This window comes from Gallus gallus, chromosome 3 (assembly GCF_016699485.2).
Source record: "Gallus gallus isolate bGalGal1 chromosome 3, bGalGal1.mat.broiler.GRCg7b, whole genome shotgun sequence".
NCBI lineage: Eukaryota > Metazoa > Chordata > Aves > Galliformes > Phasianidae > Gallus > Gallus gallus.
Window position 1 is genome coordinate 23,826,938 of NC_052534.1, and position 20,511 is coordinate 23,847,448.

The following is a 20,511-nucleotide window of genomic DNA, read 5'->3' on the forward strand; positions in this document are numbered from 1 at the left end:
GAATTGTAAAAACAAAAAGTAGTATGCAAGAGGCATGAAACAGGAAAACGTCCTTTAAATGTGATCTTACTAGTTCAAGAGTCTATAAAGGTAAAATACCACATATTATTTTTTTGAAGTTTCTTAAAGGTTAAAATATACTTGCTTTACATATACATGTATATACTTATACATATAAGGAATCTTATTAAATCTTTTACAGTGAGAGAGGTGAGGTGCTGGAACAGGTTGCCCAGTGATGCTCCATCGCTGGAGACTTTAAGGTGAGGCTGAATCAAGCCCTGAGCAACCTGATTTAGCAGTGGATGTCCCTGCTCGTTGCAGGGGAGCTGGGCTAGATGGCCTTCAGAAGGGAATATGGCCCTTCCAACTCTAAGGATTTTATGATTCTATAGATGATTAGCTTGTTTCTCTTCTATTTATATTGGCTTTGATGAAGTGAGACAGCGTTGCAGTGGTTTCTTTTATGGCTGTGGATGATTCAAAACAAAACAAACAAACAAAAAAAAGGAAATCCAGGTCCTTTATCTTAATTCTGTTTTTGAGAGTGCCAGAGAGTGCTTCTCTCAGTTCTCACAAAGAATAGGTATCACTCCAATTATCTGTCAGTCTTTCTATATTAAGAAAGAGATAACATAGCAGTTTTCCATTTCCTTTGTGTGGCAAAACCTCCTACAATCCTGAATTGTTTACTGTGATTCAGAATTTGTCCTAAGACCGCTTTGACGTGTGAGCTAAGGGATGCTGACATCTACTTTTCAGTAAAGAGATTTTGGGTAGTACTAGAGCTAAATGGAGACCGTAATAATACAGAACCAGCAGGTCAACGGTCCACTGCAACACAGGGAAGAAATATTTGTCTCTTTGTCAGCACTTCTTAAGCTTTCATTGAGAGAAGCCAAGCAACTAGAACTGCTGAATATATATATTTGATCTGCTACCATTATCATGTTTACTTTGCTATCACTTAGATGGTAAAGAACACCACAGTAAGTATTAGTAAAAGAAAAATCACAAGTAATAGGTACAAACATCAATAGGTAAAAACAACAATTTTTTGAACTCCATGGTTCAAATCATTAATTTTATTGAGTCAATAATTACAAGGGAAAATATTGCTCTCAAAATCATTGTTCTTTAACTTCTAGTTACTTTTCAGCAAACCTGATGTTGGTTCTGTTACTCTGTGGATTTAGCTGTTTTTTATAGAATAAGCACGCACTCATGAGTTAATTCTTCCTATTATTAGCAGTTAAACAATGACTCCATCAAAAAATTCTCACTGTTAAATACAAGTAGGAACTCTACGAGGCTTGTTTGTTCACACTGCTAAACAAAGTTGTCCAGTTAATATAATTGTATCGAGTTAGGAAGAAAAAGCCATAAGAAATAAGAGGTTCAGTTAAGACTGTCTGGGATGCATTTAATGTAGCTCCCGTGTCAAAGGTTTCAGGCATGTGGAAATTACTTGATTGCACTGTTTTTACATCTAGAATGAGATGATAATCAATGGCCTATTAAGTTTTACATACTCTTATTTCTCTTCCTAATCACATAAAGAAATGTTACCAGCAGGCAACCTTTTAAAAATGTCTCAAGACTGTGAAGAATGAGATATTCCGTGACTACAATGAGGTCTCCTTACTGTAAGTACCATATTCTGAACTCAAAGAGCTTTAGAAGAGCCTTAGCAACCCTGTAAAAATCAGCTATGTCATGGGTTCTGATTTGGTACTAATTGTTCTTTGAGGTTAGAAGTAGTTAAGCTTGGAAGGCAGTCTAATTAAAATATATATCACTAAACTGCAGCTCTTACATTGTATTGTTTTCTTGACTCTGGTAAAACTCTTAAGTAGATGGTGATTCAGGAATTGAGGTTTTGTTTTGAAATCCCAAATAGGTACTTAAAATGTTGACTTTCTTAATTGAGTGGAACATAAAAGAACAAGTGTCTGAAAGCCGTAGCAAATTTAGAAACAAAAAGTCCAATTGATGTGCTGTAAGACTTAGACTTTAATCATTAAATACCTTTGAAATTTAAGATCACAAGTTACTTAAATTTTTTAAAATGTAGGCCACCTTGTGATGTAAAGGCCATGAGAAGATTTCTTTGCACAACTGTATTCAGCACATGAATGAACAAGTCTTTGAAAATAATCTTGGAAATCTATTAGTTAAATCTTGGAAAACTGCCTAAAGCTTTTTGGAAAGTCCTTAAGCATGTAGATAGCACCAGGAGCAGGTAGTGAGAGGCTCAAAATCTATATAATACAAGGCTCATCTCTCCTCCTCCACAGACTGAAGCTTCACTCGGGGGGGAGGGGGAAGGGAGGGGGGAAGATTTATTTAATCTATGCAAGTTTTATCACAAAAAGTATCCCCTGTTTCACTGTGGCTTTTTGCAGTATTTATGGGGGAGACCCATCAACACTGACAGCTTAGGAACTCGTGTAACTTTCTAAACTCTGATAGACCCCATGTTTCACAGTTACTTCACAATTACACAGACTGTTGGTAGGTTGTGCAGAATAGTTCAGTAATAATAAACAGGTTCGTCTTACCGATGAAGAAAGAAAAACATGAATGAATGTTTTACATAAAATTTTACTGACATCATTGGTAAGCTTTGGAAGTGACTATACTTTACAAAACGATTCCTAAATCCATTCTGAATGTGAAAGAAATGAAAGCACTCATAAAGAGAAGACATTTTCTTCTCTCTCTCACTGCAAGACTGCTGTGGTGATTTGTTCCATAATTTCTCAGTCAGAACATAGAATTTCAGTTTCAATAGCAACATCTCAGTAAGGATGTGCATTTTACCTTACTTATGCTTTGCAATCATAAATTTGAAAAGCAAATGTATCTGTGAACAGAAACTTATCATTGCTCCAGTGCTGCTCATTCAGCTTTTGATTAGAGGTAGCCCTTCAGGATAGGGCAAGACATAGATTCCTTACTTTTTTTTAATTATTAAAATTGAAAAATAAGGAGAAAAAGCAAGTTTTCTTGCTTGCAGGTTTTCTATCATTTCTTACAGATTATTCTCTCTCTTACGAAGGTTTTACACACAGGTAGTTTTAGACTAAGTATAGTGTCCTTGACCTCAGTGACAAAGGAAATCCCTGCTAACTGTACAACCAGAAGGTGTCACATATTTGACCATTTACACTGAAATTTGTTCAAGGGCTTTGATACAGAAAATATGCATACTGTAAGCATGTATAATGCCCATGGTTTTTTTCTTCTGTTAGCTGGATAATTATTGAGTATGCAGTTCATAGCTCTAAGCTGCTAATTAGTCCTCTGAAACATTGCCTGTTCAGCCTCACACAGAACAGAGGGTCCTTCCCTGCCTTGACAGCTCTGGAAATGCCCTGGAAACTAGCAATTCCTGCATTCCTCCTCTGCTTTTCTCCTTGTCTTCATGTGATATATCCTGCCAGTTCTGATTGCTCCTGCATATCTAGCCCTTCTAGAGTCAGAATGACCCCCAGCAGCTCTGATAGCTGCTTCAGCTTGTAAGACAGTAGCAGAAATCTGGCTAGATCTTTCCATTTATGGATGGGATGCCATCTCCTCAGATTTCTATGAGTTTATTGTCAGAGGGCCTGATGCAGAGTCTCTTAGTGGCCTAATTGTGTGAAGACTGAAGTGAGATAAACATACTCAAAGTGATCTTCTGCAAAATCACATGCAAGTTACTTCCTGTTCTTCAAAACTGCAGTATGGGTGACTGCTGTCTGAGAGGAACCACACTTTCTTGCATTTTAAGTTTCTTCTTTTAGTTAAGAATACTTATATATCTAAGAACAACGTAAGACACTCCTTCATTTACTTACATAAGCTTGTTGCACACAGGTGGTAAAAAGGCTGCCTTGTTTTCTTCTATCCATTGTCTGACATTCACAAGAAGCTCCATGGTCCACCAGCTGCTAGGAAGCTTTTGAGGAAGATGTTTGAGTTTGCACAGTGTTCGTCTGTAAGCAAACCACAGGCAACTTGGTCCCCAGAGCTCAGGATTGGTTGGTACAGGAGGTGTCTTCAGGCTTGAGTGTCAAAGGGGACAGGTCCATCAGCCAAAGGTTACTTTGGAAAGAGTGCTAATGCTCAAGCAGTTTAGCTAATAATTGACCAGTTTTTTTTTAAAGTGTATTTTCATCTGAGGCTCATTCTGCCCAAAGGAGGTCACATCGTTCTCTTAGCTGCATCAAATGTTACCTCTTGACAGAAATCGTCTCGTTACATCGAGTTATGAAAACTTGGGCATGTCTAATATAGAAACAGCAAGTTTCAAAGCTAAATGCAAATTGAGAGCCAGTGCTCAAAGTTCAGTTACATGCATAGAGTAAATACAAAATGTATTTTTGTACATAACTATCTATCTCTGTGTTTCGGGCTTAATAACAGCCCTATTTCCTTTTACCGCCTCCCGTCAAGCCTCTTAGGCCAAATGACTGGGTATGTGCTTGAAAATACTGGGAACTACATTTGCAAGATTAGAAAAATAAGAATAAATCTTGCATTTTTAAGACTAAAAGCAGCTGTTCATAAATGTTCATTTTAATTAGTCCCACTCCTTGCCAGTACTGTGGCAGGGCTTGTTGGAGAGCTGACTATAGTTCTGCGATGCCCTTCAGGAAAACGTAGCATGCTATCATAAAATAAGCAGGCAAATAAGAAATGGATGATTATCAGGCATTCCTGGTCTGTATTAGTCTTTATTCCCCCACTAATTTATTTTCTGTATCTATGAAGTTCCTACTGAATTGCTCGCTGCTTTCTCTCCACCTCATTACTCCATTTTAACAACAACGCTCTTTTCAGGCTTTGAATATATGAAATGGGTGATTGCCCCAAAACAAAAACAAAAACAAACAAAAAAAACCACACCAAAAACCAACCCCCCTTCTCCCCCCCAAAAAAAAGCTCATGACAAAATGTCACAGCTTTTTATGCTTTTTATTTGCTCTTACTGCAGCTTAGTCTTGCGACAATATCTATACTGTGCTCAGTGTGTCAGTGTGCATAACTGAGTATAGTATGATTTATTTAGAAGTGGGCTATACATCCTCAATGACCTGTGCCTATGGGCTGTGCAGCTTCTGGACTGAAGAGTCAGGATGCTGGAACAGTATGTACTGGGGTGCTCTTCAGCTTATACCAGTATAACTTTCCTGTGGGGGGGGGGGGGGGGGGGGGGAGAGGGGGAACCGACAGAGTATGAGTTGAAACTAATGCTGTAACTCTTACTTTAGTAAGTATGAGAGTGACTCTGCTTTACTTTCGTCTCTATTACTCCTTTGCAATTTAGTTTAAATTACTTCGTAATTGATCCAAGAAAACTCCACTTATTTTAGGAAAAAAAGATTCACATGGGGATTATAGCTCTGTTACATTATCACATTCAGTATGGTATTGGCAATACTTTCCTCTGAAATAAGCCCAAAGTACTTATTATTTCACTCAATTATTTAGAAAAAAAAGTAACACATTATTTATTTAGTATGTGAAATTTCCACCATTAGAACGACTGTGGTGAGACATCACTGCATAGCATATTCATTAGGTGCAGTTTTGGACCTACAGACAAGAACATTTTGGTGCTTTTTGTTCTGTAGGCTGCTGGCACGCTATTTAGCTGTGAAGGAAAGCGATCTTCCATTTAAAAGGCACTTTCACTGAGAGGATTATGACCCAGCCAGGAAAACTGAAGACACTTTTAATGACAGTGGTTTTGTAAAGCTCTACCTCATCATTAGTAAGGGATTGCAGAGCAGGACTCCATTTGTCAGGCATGAAAGCAAAGAAACTGTCCAAATTCACAGCAAGGAAAAGTACGTACTGGAGTTGATAAAGCCAATATTAATGTGCAAGTTTTAACTGTAGGGTTATTCTGCCTCAACCCCCTACTCTCATCTCTAGTCTCCACTATTTTTCCCACTAGGCAGCATGCAAGGCATTATTACCTGCAGAGAACGCTATCTCAGTATAAGCTGATAAATCCATTTTATGGCTAGAATGAGGTATGGAAAAAAAAAAAAAAGCATTCAGGAAAACAATGAAGTTCACTTCTAAAATTCACCACTGCAAAGAATTGGATGTGACTATCAGAGGGCAACATTTTTTGGAACCTTTTGAAAAATGCAATTAATGGGCTCTCCGTTTGTGTAGTGATTGTGAGCGAACGTTGCTATTTTTGAGGGGAGATAATAAATGGTCCGTGCAGCCTGGAAGTAGTAGGCAACAAAACACAGTTTTTGTGCAGCGTACTGGAGAGGCAAAGACCAGGCCTAGAGCTGCAGTCTCTGTGAGACTCAGTTAAGCTCATATGTCTCATGACTGGATTGGGACCTGTATTTTTTTCTTGCTACTCTGCTTTTCAGTGACTCTTCGAAGTCTATTCCAGAAGCACAGGTTTCTACATCTGCTTTGGCTCAGATCCCTCCCTGAGGTGGTGAAGGCACAGATGAAAGCTCAAGATTTCTCAGCTTTTGCTGAGAGAAATGCAAGGCTAGTAAAAGTACAAAACTAAAAAGTAATCGATCTAACTTTTGCATTACGGGTGTGGGGAAAAAAGTGTTAATAGGGAAAAAAACACCTGAACATGCTCTTTTTTTTTTTTTTTTTTTTGGTCAGTTCTGTGCTTTTCGTGTTCCAAAACATTCTTTGGGAAACAACACAAATGAAGTACTTCTTAAACTGAAAGCATCATTTATATATTTATATTTTAAAAACCCTGCGTAGTTGGAAATAAACATTCAAACTGGTAATAAACGTATGATGGGAGCCGAAGTGAAGTTTTGTTCTCACTTACGAACTGGTTCATGTGGCCAAGTTCTCACTGTTTTTTATTCATAGGGCCTCAATCAGTGTTGGTGGGGACAAATGTAAAAAACAAAAAGTGGATCACATTGCAAAGCAGAAGAGTTAAAGATCCCACAACATCTTCTTGAATCTTTACTGTTGCTATCATTTTTATGGGAAGGTTGATTAAAATACAACAGCGCTGATTATTATCTATATAAAATCACAGGGAGATTCACTGAATCCTTCCTCTTGTCTAAGGCTGAATCTGCAATAAAGATCTTGTCTGTACAATCACAGCTTCAGCTTTAATTCATGCTGTCAATTTTGTACTTGCCAAAGATGCGCCTGTTTGGATGAAATTATATTCAGGTCAATCTTGTATTTTGTATTGTATAATGTATTTTATTTAGTAGTATAGAGATGCGCTGGTAAGGGTGATGGAGACAACTGCAGTGTTCTGGCTTGCCATCTAAACATCCATAATGATGTAAAATTGCTCTGAGAAATGAACTGACAGAGGTTTTCTTCTGTCTGCCAGTCACCTTCGTCAGTGGTTAAGATACAGTAGTTATGTGTTACTTCACCTGTCAGTGCTGTGTGCTACTGAATCATATTCTAAGTAATGGCCACTGTAATGGCACCAATGGCAGAATGGCTGTCTTGACAGGCAAGAAGCACCCTGTCTCCATCAAGCACAGTCTCTAAAGGTTTCAGCTCATTTATGAGTCTTCTGTAGGGGAGGAGGTAATGAAGCCACATGTACCTGATGCTCAACCGTGGAGATCAGTGCCATCTACTTAAAGCTGGTTGAGTGCCCGTCACATGCTGCGTTGGATCACAAATATGTCATTTTAGAGGCCATGGAAACCCAAGCGCTCTTGTAGCACTGCACAGCCACGTGCTCTGTTATGACAGGTCTGGAGCTTGTTGATTTGCCCACACTAAAGCAGATGTAGAAAACAATTCTTTCTGGTGATTATGTCAGCAGCTCAGCAGAGCTGTTGCACATCTAGGAAAGTAAATATGATGACAATGTGTAACGATGGGAGGAAAAACAGAGAGATTATATCCTTGCCTCAACTGTGTAGCAGTACTGGAGCACTGCTTGTGTTTAAATGTCTGCTGATGTCAATTCTGTTTACTATCTTCCTTCCAGAGATAATGAAAGTGACAGAGCTGACTGCAAAGCAAGTTCATGTTAGCACCATACTTCAATAATAAATGCATGCACGAGGTAGTGGGTTTTTCTAATAACTGTTTCTAAGTAATAAATCGTGTATGTATTGTGCTGCTTCTGTGCATAAGTAATGGTTACGTCCAGAGTGGCCGCTCTTCCCGCGCAAGGGGGAGGCCGGGCCGTTCCCCCGGCCACCACACGGTCCTACCGCCGGCGAGCACCCGGGGTGGGAGGGCTTTGTGCCGGCGCCGCGGCTGCTCTCCGCCCTGCCGCGCTTCGTGGCACCGCCCTCCCGGGGGCGAGGGGCTGCTAGCCCGGCTCTCTGGCAGGACTGTGCCGTTGGTAACGGCGAGAGCGCCAAGCTGGCAGAAAGCCGGGGTGCGGTGGGGTCGTAGCAGGACGTAGGGCACAGGCAAGAAACCCACTGCCCTTACCCCGCCCGGGCTGGGCGAGTGGTTGATAAAGCGTTCGGGAGCAGTTGGTGTCAGGGCTCCAGTGGCGCAATCGGTTAGCGCGCGGTACTTATACAGCAGTACTAAAGCCGAGCAATGCCGAGGTTGTGAGTTCGAGCCTCACCTGGAGCACAGTGCTTTTTGAGAGAAAGGAAGGGGTTTTTTTGAGACGGCTTCTGAGGAGGAAATGGAGGAACTGATACGTTTACAGAAAAATTATACGTGGGCCCCTAAGCGTCTCCCTGCTGCCACGGAGCAGTCGGACCTTATGTGTGGGTGGATCCTTTCTGCTTCTTCTAGAAGCTGGGGGGAAGTGGACACACACAGGGGGAGTGCTTGCATGAGGTGCATTTTCTATACCTTTGGTTGTGTGGACACGTGTTTACATAGATGCGTTTGCTACTTTTGTAGAGCAGCTTTTTAGTGTGGAGTAGTGAAGGTTTTCCTGGTGAAGCTGCATGTGCCACCTCGCAGGAAATAAAGGTTGCTTTATAGTAGGTTATTGAACACAGCGCTAACTATTGACTGCTGAGATCACTGCAAGCGATCCCTTCCTTTGCCTCCTTCAGTATGCATATTCACAGTAACTGCTCATGAATGTGGTAATGTTTTGCAACGTAGTCCAGAGCAGGAAGGAAAAGAACTCAAATAGTTTTAGATTTGCTTTCATAATTGGAGAAGTGACAAGGCTGGAGAAAAAAATGCAATTTCTTCCAGAACAAGAAAGTTGGAGGATACCTCTCAAGCATTTAGGCCCAGAGCTTGTAAAAATGCCTGTTAGCATCTATCTAATCTACTATTACAGCACTGTAACTTATATAAAAAGGTTATCAAGAACCTTGCAATTGTGCAGCCAGAGGCATCACCGTTGCCCAAGTCAACCCACAGGTGTGTTACTGCAGACACCTAATTCCTTGAAGCTCCTCTTCTAATTTTAGTTCTTCAGTTACCACATCTTCCCTATCCTAGCGACCACCTTGGCCTCTTTGAATTTTTCAGGGACATCACCATTAATTTTGGTGATGGTACACTTGTGGCTGAGGTGTGCACCATATCAGTATGATGAGGCCTAAATTATCAGAGTATGGAACAGTTCATCTTCTGTTTGCTGTTTCATGTTTTCTCCTTCATGTGTGAGTACATCAAAATGATGGGAAGTGAAGACAGGATGGAGTAATGTTTACAGAGGTGTTAATGTAGTAAAAAAAGAAATGAAAGCACTGTTTCTGTGCAACCGAAAAGAAGAATAGCAGAAAGCCTGTTGTTTGTGATGGCAGAGGCAACCTGCTCCTCAGGTTGGACCCACCTTTTTTGAAGGCTTGGGGAAAAAAACCACTTCCTCCTCTCCCTGACTGACAGGATCCTTATGTTTGCAAATAAGGGTTTTGGCTTGGTTTGATGAGGGTGATAGCACAATTTTTTACCACATCCAATGAGCACAAAATGGACGCTATTTGCTGCATTCACAGCAGCAGCCCAGCTTCTCTGCAATGTGCTTCTGCTGCACCAGAGAGCAGCAGGACAAGCAGTAAGAATTGCACAGTGCTGTAACCTCCTTCAAGGCCTCCCTCATCCTTGTGATCCTTCCTTGGCCTACGTTCTCTCTCAAAGGGGATTTCTGTCCTGACTCTGACGAATAAATAAATAAATAAATGAAAATACCAAAATTGCCATGTGAGCAACACCTGTTTGCATTCCTGCAGCAGAAGTCTACACTCCTGATTGGCTCCATTGCTTAACACCTGATGGAGTATCTCAGATGGGGATTTCATGCTGGAAGTCATGTGAAATCAGGACAGCTAATGGAGAATTCACTCAGCTCTCACAACAAAAGGATGTTATTTACCTGCGTATAATGGCTGTTCATGAAACAAATTGTACAGAACTTCTACAAAAGTCTGAGTACATCCTAAGGAATGCTGGGCCATGAGGTAAGATAAATTAAAGCATCTGAGGAGGGGTGTGTCTATTTATGGCCTGTCTGTGGACGCCTGGTAGTGGTAGGATATCCCTTTGTTCTGATGTGGAGGCCCTGGGCTTTGCTGCCAGCCTCTTGAGGCCTGAGGAAGAAGGGTGCTATTTTGGAGCAGAGGTTAGTGAGTTTGTCTTTTTCTCTAGGTGTCTGGGAGGCTGCTGTGGGCTGGTTGACTTGTTTGCTGCTATTTGCTTGTCTCTCTGCTCCGGTGAAATAGTGAGGCTGGGTGCTCTGGGAAGGTTGCTCAAGGTGTGCTCTCATGGAGCTTCAGGCTTGGGAAGCCCTGGTCTTGCCTTCTGCTCTCTCCAGTTCTGATGAAATGCCCTAGTCTGCCTACTGTTCTTCCATTTAAAAGTATTTTTCTGAAAAGTGGGTGTCTTTAAGGTTTAGGAGAGTATGTATTTTTGTTTATCCTAGAGGTTTTCTTTGTTTTGTTGGGCTTCTGGGTCCTGAACTATTGGTCACTGGTTTATTTTTAGTTGTCAGTGGCTTCTACATGTAATGTATGTATTCATGTATGCATATGTAAATCTACCCTTACACTACTACTACTACAGTGTCTGCGTGTGATTGGTATTTTCTAAAACTTTTAATGTGAGTAGACAATACATCACAAATGTTTTCTAAGTATAATGTGTTAGATGTACTAAGGTGATGTAGAGAGAGGTAATTCCTCTCATCCTTCCTGCCTCTTTTCCCTGGCAACAGTTTGTTCAGTTGCTTCTCATTCTTCTTTTGATAGTAGACAGCCAGATGCTGTCGGTGCTCCTCAGACCCGCTGCTGTGTGTCACTGTCCCTATAGGTGACCTCAGTTTGGCCAGGGCTGCAGTGGCTCAGACAGTTCCCTGGGCGTTCCTGGAAGCATTCTCAGGAGAGAAGGTTTCTCTGTTTTGGTACCGTGGTTCTTCCATTCTGGCCTGTTTACCTAGGGATGCATGTCTTGTATCCTGTACGACATTTTCTCATTTTTCCACGTGTGAACATCATGCTTGCAGACTTGCAGCTCCCTAGCTCCTCTGTAATCCTTCCAGGATCCTTTGAAAGAGGTCCCTCTCTTTTAAATTATTGTTGTTCTTCATTCAGTATTAAGTATGGATTTATGCTTACTCCATAGTATTTTTCTGATTGCCTTGAGTTCCTTCCCACTGACTGGAGAGATTATGTTATAGATTAATAGAAAAACTAATATACCTGTTACTTATTGCTAGTGGAAGAATTTTACAGAGATCGATCTGTTGAGTAGTTGTGAGTGATAAATAACAACCAGCTTATAGGGCACAGGTTTTGCATTTGCGTATTTCTTGCATGGGATGTCCCACGGGGATGGGAGATGCAGAATGGTAGGAGAAGGTAAGATAGGGTTATTGCACATAATTACTTATTATTTTGATACAACTTCTTGCCATTAATTCTGCCTGTTGCATGTTGTTGTAGTCCTGGTCTTTGTGAGGCTCTTGAGTGTTTGCTTAATACAATTTGAGTGTACTGATCTTGAAATTTCCATTGTATTGAGTTTTGTGTACTCCAAAAAATGCCTCAAAAATATTATGATGAACATATGATCCGCTTAATTGTTTTGAAACCGAAGTAATATTTCAGTTTCAATGAATACCAAATAAGAATATGCTTTTCTTAACTTTGCCAATAGATGGCACTGTGATCCCACAGTGAAAAAGAAAAACCCAAGCAAGTGTTCCCAGACATCCTAAAAATAGAAATTGCTTGCAAATGTTTCCTTGTGCGCAGCAGAGAACAATAGGCAAAAATTCCAAGGGTAATTCCAAGATAAACCAAATCAACTGGAGGTATAGGTACTTTTTTACAAGTGATTTATTTTTTCTTTTGTGTATAACATCTTGAGGAACTTTCTGAAATTAAAAGATGTTGATTAGCTCTGTTGAGAGTAACGGAGGTGTATAGGATGTGTCATGTTTTTTGAAGTCTGTATGAATTCAGTACTGTTTCAAAGTGCTAGCGTAGCAGGCCCAGCTTGGATTCTTCTAAACCTCAAGAAGAGCTGCTGTTAGAGGCTCTCTTGCAGAGCTGCCTGAAGTCTGGTTGGCTGCTTCCTGTTGAGGAGTCCCATGTTATGGAGGTAGTAAACTAAGAAACAACAGCTGGGAGGGGAGGAGTGGAGCGTAGATGCTTGCAAACCAAGCGGAGAAGGACTTGTTTAACCCAAATCTTAATATACAGATGAGGAAAAGGATAATAAAAGGCAGACCAGTAGAAAAGGAGGACTCATGTATTGCTCTTCAAACCCCAGTTTGTATGGGTAACAAGAATGATATGGCAGAGAGCAGGAAGACAAAGAAAGAAAAGCGGAAGAGAATGGGAGGTTAGGTAAAAGGACATAGATGAGGAAGCTTTTTGAGGAGTGTTGTCTGGTTTATAGGTGTATGAACGTGCTGTATAGTGCAGTGAAAAACAAATAAATGAGCTTGATCCCGTTATTGTAGCTTAGTAGAGTCCCTATAGAGAGCAGATTAGCCTGCATATTTTGCTTGAACAAAGAGTGATCTCGAGAGGCAGTTTTTCTGTGTGTATTTTGAGCAGTTACTTCAGCGTACCAATGTAAGGGAACCCTCAGCCTCTCTAGGGACTAGAGCGGGTGTGGGAGGGCTGGAGAGCTCAGCTTTCTGGCTTGGAAAAGGAAGGAAGTGGATAATCAGTACTGGTATTTGTGCCCACTTAATTTTCTTGCTTACGCTGAGTTTCCTGTGTTAGGTTCTGCTTTTAAGGTGGAAAAAGACTCCTGTTTTTTCCAAATAGTTTTGGTTCAGCCTAAATATTTGAAACCTTGGAAAAGGCTCAAGACACAGCAAGACAAACTAAACCAAACCCAGAGAAAGAACAAGCTGGGAAAGTAGCTGAAATGGCAGGGGGTAGAGTCTGTGATTACGAATGCTGGTGGAGGCATGTTCCCATGAAGGAGGGAATCAAGCCTGTACTGCCTGCTTTAGCTGAGAGACCTTTTGTTGTGAGACAGCAGATTTAGGGTATTGTTAGGAAATGTATCTAAGAACTTCACCGCAAAATACACATATGAATATTGTTAGGGAAACAACAATTCTTAATAGTTTGTCTTTTGGAAAAAAATGCATAAAATACCTGGGACATTGTGCCACAGGTCATGCTGGTTTGTGGGGCAGCTTGGAGTCAGGTATTTTTCGAATATTGGAGAGAGGTTGTCAGATTGATCACAAACATAAAAAACAAAAATTATTTGCAAGGTGGAGGATAATAAAACTCTGAGTCAGTTGACTTCACTGCATTCATTTACTTTCTGTATATCCTAGCCATTGGGATAAGCATTATAGTTAATCAATTCTAATCCTTAAAATTAAGTACTATTTACTCGCTGTTTAAAGGAGGGCATTCATCTGTCTTTAAGGAGAGTCGCATCAGACTTGTTCAAGCAAGCATGAAGCCCGGTTAATATTAAAGCTGTTATTAATGCAATTGTATGTAGCTTTGTTAGTGAACTACATTCTGGAAAATGTATCTGCTGCTTATGCATAAACACACGCTGTTGCAGCAGGCTGAAAATGTTTTACCAGTGAAGATATGTCCACCTCATTTGGGGTGTTTGGGGGGGGGGGATGGGGAGGGGGGGGTTGTAGGAAAATAATAGACTTGAGGGTGCTCTCAGTCAAGGGGAGTAGGGAGTGTATCTGTGACGTGCCCAGGCCTGAGGTTTGGTGACTTGCTATTGTGTATGCTGAGGGGCACTTGCAGAAGGGCTCGGCTTCAGTAGGAGAGGGATGCCTTGAAGCTGGTGCCCTTCTGAGGAAAGCAGAAAGCATCCTTGCATATCTTCCTTTCTCTCTCTCTATCCACATTTCCCTGTGTGCTCGCTGCCTGCTCAGACTTGTGCACTTTAGACAACAGCTCTAAGGATTTTACATTATGTTACTAGATCTATACCAGCTGCCTCGTGTCAGTGTGGTTGCAGATGTTGTCCTGTGAATCCTTCTGTGAATTGCTTTGGATGTACTGTGTTTCCCAGGGGGCTTGATATGGACACGCATAGCGGTAGAGTGGTTACAGCTGGGGTCTTGGGCCAGCACAGTGGCCAAGCCCATCTTGAGTACCCAGACTCACTAGCTGGTGCTTGCTGTTTCTGTGAGGCAAACAGAAACTGATCAGATAGCTTGCACACGGGTGTGTTTAAAGTTACCTGTGGACAGTGGTATGGGTAGTTTCACTTTTTCAGGTGCATGAAGCTCAAGTCTAGAGAGATGGTTGAACTTAAAATCATGTCGATGTTTGGACATCTCAGCATTCTCCCATGGATTACTGAAAGCTGAGGAGCATTCCAATTGCAGCCTGTCATCTAAATGCTTTCAAAAGTGAAGATCAAACTGTCAAGCAATTGAGATGAACTGTTTTTGGAATATAGTTTTAAAGTATAATACAAATGAGTACATTTTCACTGTGTTAGTGTATTTGGCTCATGCTCTAGAAGTGAATGAAGTCTGGCCCAAAATAATGTGGAGCTTACATCTGGCTGAAAGGAAACCAGGAATTTCATGGGACTTAAAGTATGACCCACTGCATCATTCAATATATGTGGTTTTTGGCATGATTCAGCAGTAAATACTGGTTGAAAACAGAATCGTGAATTGTAGGGTAAATAACTGACCAAAGAAAGGCCTCCTGCTTATGCATATACAATACAGGTAATGGAAGTAGTAAAATGCAATTGCTGGGAAGAAGAGCAGCAGTTTGGAACATATTAATTCACCATTAGCTGCTAAAACTATTGAAATGATCCTTGGGGATAACGCCTGAAATGAGAGGGCATAATAAACTCTATATCTATATGCGTATGCTGAGCAGTAAATAACGTGAAGACTGCTGCACTTGGCAGGCATCATTTTGGAGGAGACTTGCTGTACTGCAGACACTGGGTTGCCAGATATAAGTGGCATGATGCTCCTTTGGTCTAATGAATGTCTGTGAATTGACTTCTTAAAAGCATTATATTTTTGGAAGGAGTTGACCATTGGGCTAGATGCGTTGCACCCTGGAAGAAGAGAATTGCTTTATGATAAATTGTTTTTCTTGTCTGACTCTTTGCATTTTATTTAGTATTTTACTGGGTAGATGCCACTGGTTACTGACCTAAAACTTGTCTTGTTGTAAATACATGGAGAGCTACCTGAACTATGTTGTTGCGTGTGATTTGAAATGATAATGCTTTCTATTTAGGCAAAGAAAAATCAACACTGTGCTGATAGAAGTGTTTGGGTAGCACTTTGCCTGAGTTGTCTGGATTCCATTTGGTTCAAGGGGAAAGAAGGAGTTGTTCAGAAATCCACAGGATCTTTTTTCAATTGCAGTGCAAATGCAGAATGAACTGCAGTAATTTCTCTACTTTGGGCATATTTGAGTTGCTCTTTGAGCTCAGATTGCCTTGGCTTAATGTGTGCCAGGCTTTTCTCAATGGGGAGGGTTATCACTGATGCCTGACATCTGTAGAGCCATGGGCTGAGGAAAACAGCTAACAGTGCTGATCATAAATGGCTCATGATGAGCTGCTCCTTCAAGATGACTTTCTTTTGAAACATGATAATTAGAAGGCTACAGTTCCTTGATGTCGCTAATGAATTCTGGTTTGAAGTACAAACCTGAGTATTTAATTTTTACGTTGAATGTATCTATGTATTAAGTTGCTTGTTTTCTCTGGAAGCTAATCCATTGGATAATAGGGTGAAAATTCCTGTAGCTTACTCTTCTAAATGGCTGCTGGACAATATAAAAAAAGCAGGGTTTAAGGATCAATTTGGAAAGAAACTTAGACCAGAAGTTTCCAATAACAGTTGTGGTTTGGATACAGTTGAAATAAGAACAGTACATCTAAACTCAATTGTACTTGCATTGACTGAGTAGTAATCTTAGAGTAGATGTGAACAATACACACTGGATACTAGGAAACCATATCCTGGAAGAAAGCTATATATATTCATATATAATATATATATATATTATAATATATATAATAAATTTATTATATATATATATTTATACATAGACAAATTAGAGAGGAAAAACTAGTAGTGATTACACATGCTGAAAGTGCTGGTCCTGGCTGTCCTGCTCAACAAATAATCTTGAAGGAGTATTAGCAGCATTACTAGTAGCTGCATTTAACTATCTGGCTCAGTGTCTGTGAGATGTTCTTCTAAAAGGAAAAAAAAAAAATAGTGGTAACAATGAAATACCAGTTAGGAGAACAGCATCATTGAAATTTGTAGGTGAACTCAACGCTGTGATGTAATCTTGTCAGTTCTTTGCATGCTGCGTAGCCTGTGCTTGTTTTGCATGTGGTCATTTAATTTGATAGGTTAGATGTTTCCATTTCCAGCCTTAATGATTCTATGATCTATGATGTTCATGGCCCATTAGTGGTCAGTGAAGTCCTAGTAAGTGCTCAGTGCAAGTTACCATGTGTAAATCTAACCATGCTGGCAGTCTGCAGGGAATTCTGAGTTAGTTTCAGACCTACAAATGTGTTCTGTAGAATTGGTGGCTGCAGCTCCAAATGTCTTGCCTGTTGCACTGAGGACAAAAAAAAAAGTAAAAAATGCTGTTTCTGTCTCTTGCATAACCACTTCTAGTGTTTTCACTCCTTCATTAGCTTGAAATTGTAAATGTGAGTTTTGATCTTACGAAAGTGCTTCTTGCATTTTTACTGAATGGATGCTTGAGCTACCCTGAGGAAACAAATCCTTGCTTCGGCTTAGTGTCACTGTGGACTGTATTTCTCAAGTGTTCTCTTTGTGCTTTGCTTTACTGATAAACTCTTTCTGTGTTTGAAAACCTAATGATCATAAACGATCGATTTAGTGTAAAATGTCAGCTTACTACATATAATTTTTAAAATTTGTATAATTTTTTTTCCTGAAGTTTGCTTTCTTCATCCCACGGGCAGATGAAACTATGGATGAGTGTTTCAATCTCTGAGCAAAACCTTCTCCCCACCCTGCAAGTACTGCTGGAAATGAAACTGTCTTAAAATACACAGTCATAGTATTTCTTGGTATGTGATTCATCCTGTAATCTAAGTGACAGTCATCAGTGGAGCACTTAGGAGTTTATGCTTGGAATTAAGTCCAGTTAAGTGCTTCTGGAATCTTCTGGTAATTTCCTTTTATCAGTGTAAGTGATGCAACATGAATCCATCATAATTACTGTGGAGCTGTGTCAAATAAGATGATATGATTGAAGCTGAATTTTTCTTAAGAAATCCTTAGGAAATGAAAGATGATAACAAAGAGGCAGACTGCTTGCTGAGTGTGTTTGCCATCCTGTATGTAAAAGAGACCTGTTGTTTTCTGTTTAACATTCTCCCTTAGAGTTCCTATAGTCTGTTCAAAGAGTATCAGGTACTATTCTAATGCAGTAGTGTCATAATTATGTTCTTGTTTACTTCCATGCAAGACATGGAAAAGTCAGACTTGTACTGTTAGGCATCTGTCTAGTAAGGCCATGTGTAATTAACATTTGGTGGACAGGCTTTCATCCTTGATTTGTCTACATCAATAGAAATGAAGGTGCATGTTCACTATATTGTTGAGTTATTCAGATTTATACTGGTGAAGTGGGAACAAAAACATCTGGCGTGCACTTTAAGAGTTGTACTAACATAAACAAGGCTAAGGGGTTTACCCAAGAGGTAACAATCAAACATTGGAGGGCAGTGCATGAATTGGAGACTGCTTCACTGATAATACTTGTGCAGTACAGACCATGAAAGAACTCAGTACATGTACTTAAATTCATTTGCCATAGCTCGTGTGGGTGACAGCCAAAATGACATTGGGGTACTTTCATAGAATTCCAGAGAGGATCCACAAAGAACCACTGAGTATGACTTTTGGCTTCACACAGGACCACCCAAAATTCAAAATGAGAACACTGTCCAAACACTTCTTAAACCCTGCCCTGGGTAGCCTGTGCCATACCTGCTTCCCTCTGGTGCAGACCCTGTCCCTAACCCCCAGCTGCCCCTCCCCTGACACAGCTCCATGCCGTTCCCTCGGGCCCTGTCGCTGTCACACAGAGCAGAGCTCAGCGCTGCCCCTCCGCTCCCTGCGAGGAGCTGCAGCTGCCATGAGGCCTCCCCTCAGCTCCTCTGCTCTGCGCTGAGCAAACCCAGGGACATGTGCTCCTTGTACGTCCTGCCCTCTAAGACCCTTTACAATTTCTTGCAGCCTTTTTTAGGGTGCTTTCTGATAGTTTTATGTCTTACATTATGGCACTCAAACCTGCACTCAGTGTTCAAAGTGAAGATGCACCATTATCAAAAGCTTTGCTCTAATACAAAAAAATCACATATTTTGCCTTGGTCTTGTTTTTGTTTTTCTTCAACACCGTTTGGTGAGCAACTTGCTTTGTGCACACGTAAAGGATGCCACAGATTTGGATGCCTTGTTCCAGAGTTGTCACACTGTGCATGAAAGTTTAGGGGCCTGCTGCTGACTGAGGAACATTCAGCAAGGCTTTGGTGCTGTTTTGCATGCATCACATGCAGATTTGTGGGGTTTTAGCGAGTGTTGGGTGTCCATCACATTAGTGGGAAATAGAGCTGCTGTCCTTGACTGCAGTTGAATAAATGCTTGACCTAAAAATATTTATTTTGTCCTCAACTTGATCACATTTAAGACGTGAATCTTCAAAAGCCTGTAACTGAACCCTTGGAAACAGTTAAGACAAGCAGTATTCAGCAGATGGCAGCATTGTACTCTGTAACTTCATTTTTCCAGCAGTGATTCTGCAGCTCCTACTGTTAAGACTGGTAGGAGGTGGCCAACTAACAAGTAATCCAAAACCACTTCTAAAATGTTTTGAAATACAGGTCTTAATAGATGATGATAATTAGGTATTGTTCCAGACGCAAGGCTTTCATATGGAAAATACCAGTGTGCTGTGTAAGAAGGCACTACACTAAAAAGCAATACAAGCACGCGTAAATTTTTTTGTTAACTCTTTAAGTAATTGCTTTGAGATCAAATGAGGCTGTTTGATAGAAATGTTCTTACTTGTGAAAATATTAGCAAATCTCTTAAAGTTGCCAGGCTTCAAACTGGAACCATGTGTGTAGAGCTGTAAGTGACTTCCTGCATATTATGTCTTTAAGACTACAACCCCATTTCTTCTCTAGAAAAACAAATACACTGACTTTTCTAGTGCTTTTTCTTTTACTATAAGTTACAAACAATTTGCATGTGGATCATCAGAATCGATAACTGAGCAGATGTTACCTTTAAAAGCTACTGATGGACAATTGTTAAAGACTCAGGTGCAATAAAGCAGTTTCATTTTTGTCTGAGAAATCAGCTGAAAACATTGTTTGTACAGTCAAGCATGTGCTTTGTATACGTTGTATCTGGTCAACTTCCTTTTGCCATTAGTGCTAGAAAGGCCCCCCAACACCAGCCCTTGCTGGTTCATGGGTGTTTCAGCAAGTGGGTGAAGGAAATAAAAGCTGTTGCTGTTTGCTAGAGGACTGACTTCGGTGTCCTCTTCAGAGAAAAACTTCTTCCAGGTAGACAGATATCTATGACCAACTATTGTATACCTAATCCTAAATTCTCTAAATAACCCACTTTTCATGTGCTCTCTTGGGGAGAATACAGAGCTATTTTTAGGTTTGGCACAGGATGCACTTTGAATGGACTGTTGCAACCAGCTAGTGCTGGTGTAAATGGCAACTCAAAGCACAAGTCAATAAGAAATGGAAATCAGATCCAACAAATGCCACTATTCAGAAAGAGGTTAAAAATGTACTTATCTTGCAGATTATGCTCATGAAACTGTTGGGCAGAAGCAAATATTATGAAATGAATGGAATTACAATGGTCTTTTTGGGAAGCTTTATGAACCTACTTTAGAGTTTGGCATGAAGGTGACTGAACTGAGGAGACTTTCCTGCTTTTCTTCCCTGCAGAACGGAAAAAAAAAAAAAAATAGTATAAGCAAAGCAAAGTTCAGGCTGAATCATTTGAGTTACCCTCTGGTACAATTGTGCCTTTTGTCACGCAAGTGAACCACAATCAAAATTATGAAACTAATCTCCTTGTTTTTATTT

At 40.4% G+C, this 20,511-nt stretch overlaps 1 protein-coding gene and 1 non-coding gene across 3 annotated transcripts in view; one reads left to right on the forward strand and one right to left on the reverse strand.

Annotated features, from left to right (window-relative positions):
* Positions 1–4,059, reverse strand: part of HAAO (3-hydroxyanthranilate 3,4-dioxygenase) — a 31,328-nt gene extending 27,269 nt beyond the window's left edge. For both annotated transcript variants that reach the window (XM_004935356.5, XM_419453.8), the window contains exon 1: positions 3,843–4,059. In XM_004935356.5, coding sequence (XP_004935413.1) covers positions 3,843–3,896 — 54 coding nt within the window. In that variant the 5' untranslated portion in view covers positions 3,897–4,059. The remainder of the gene's footprint in view (positions 1–3,842) is intronic.
* Positions 4,060–8,476: 4,417 nt separating this feature from the next.
* TRNAI-UAU lies at positions 8,477–8,571 on the forward strand. The gene is made up of 2 exons: positions 8,477–8,514; positions 8,536–8,571. It is a non-coding gene; the product is annotated as a tRNA-Ile (tRNA).
* The last annotated feature ends 11,940 nt before the right edge of the window (positions 8,572–20,511 follow it).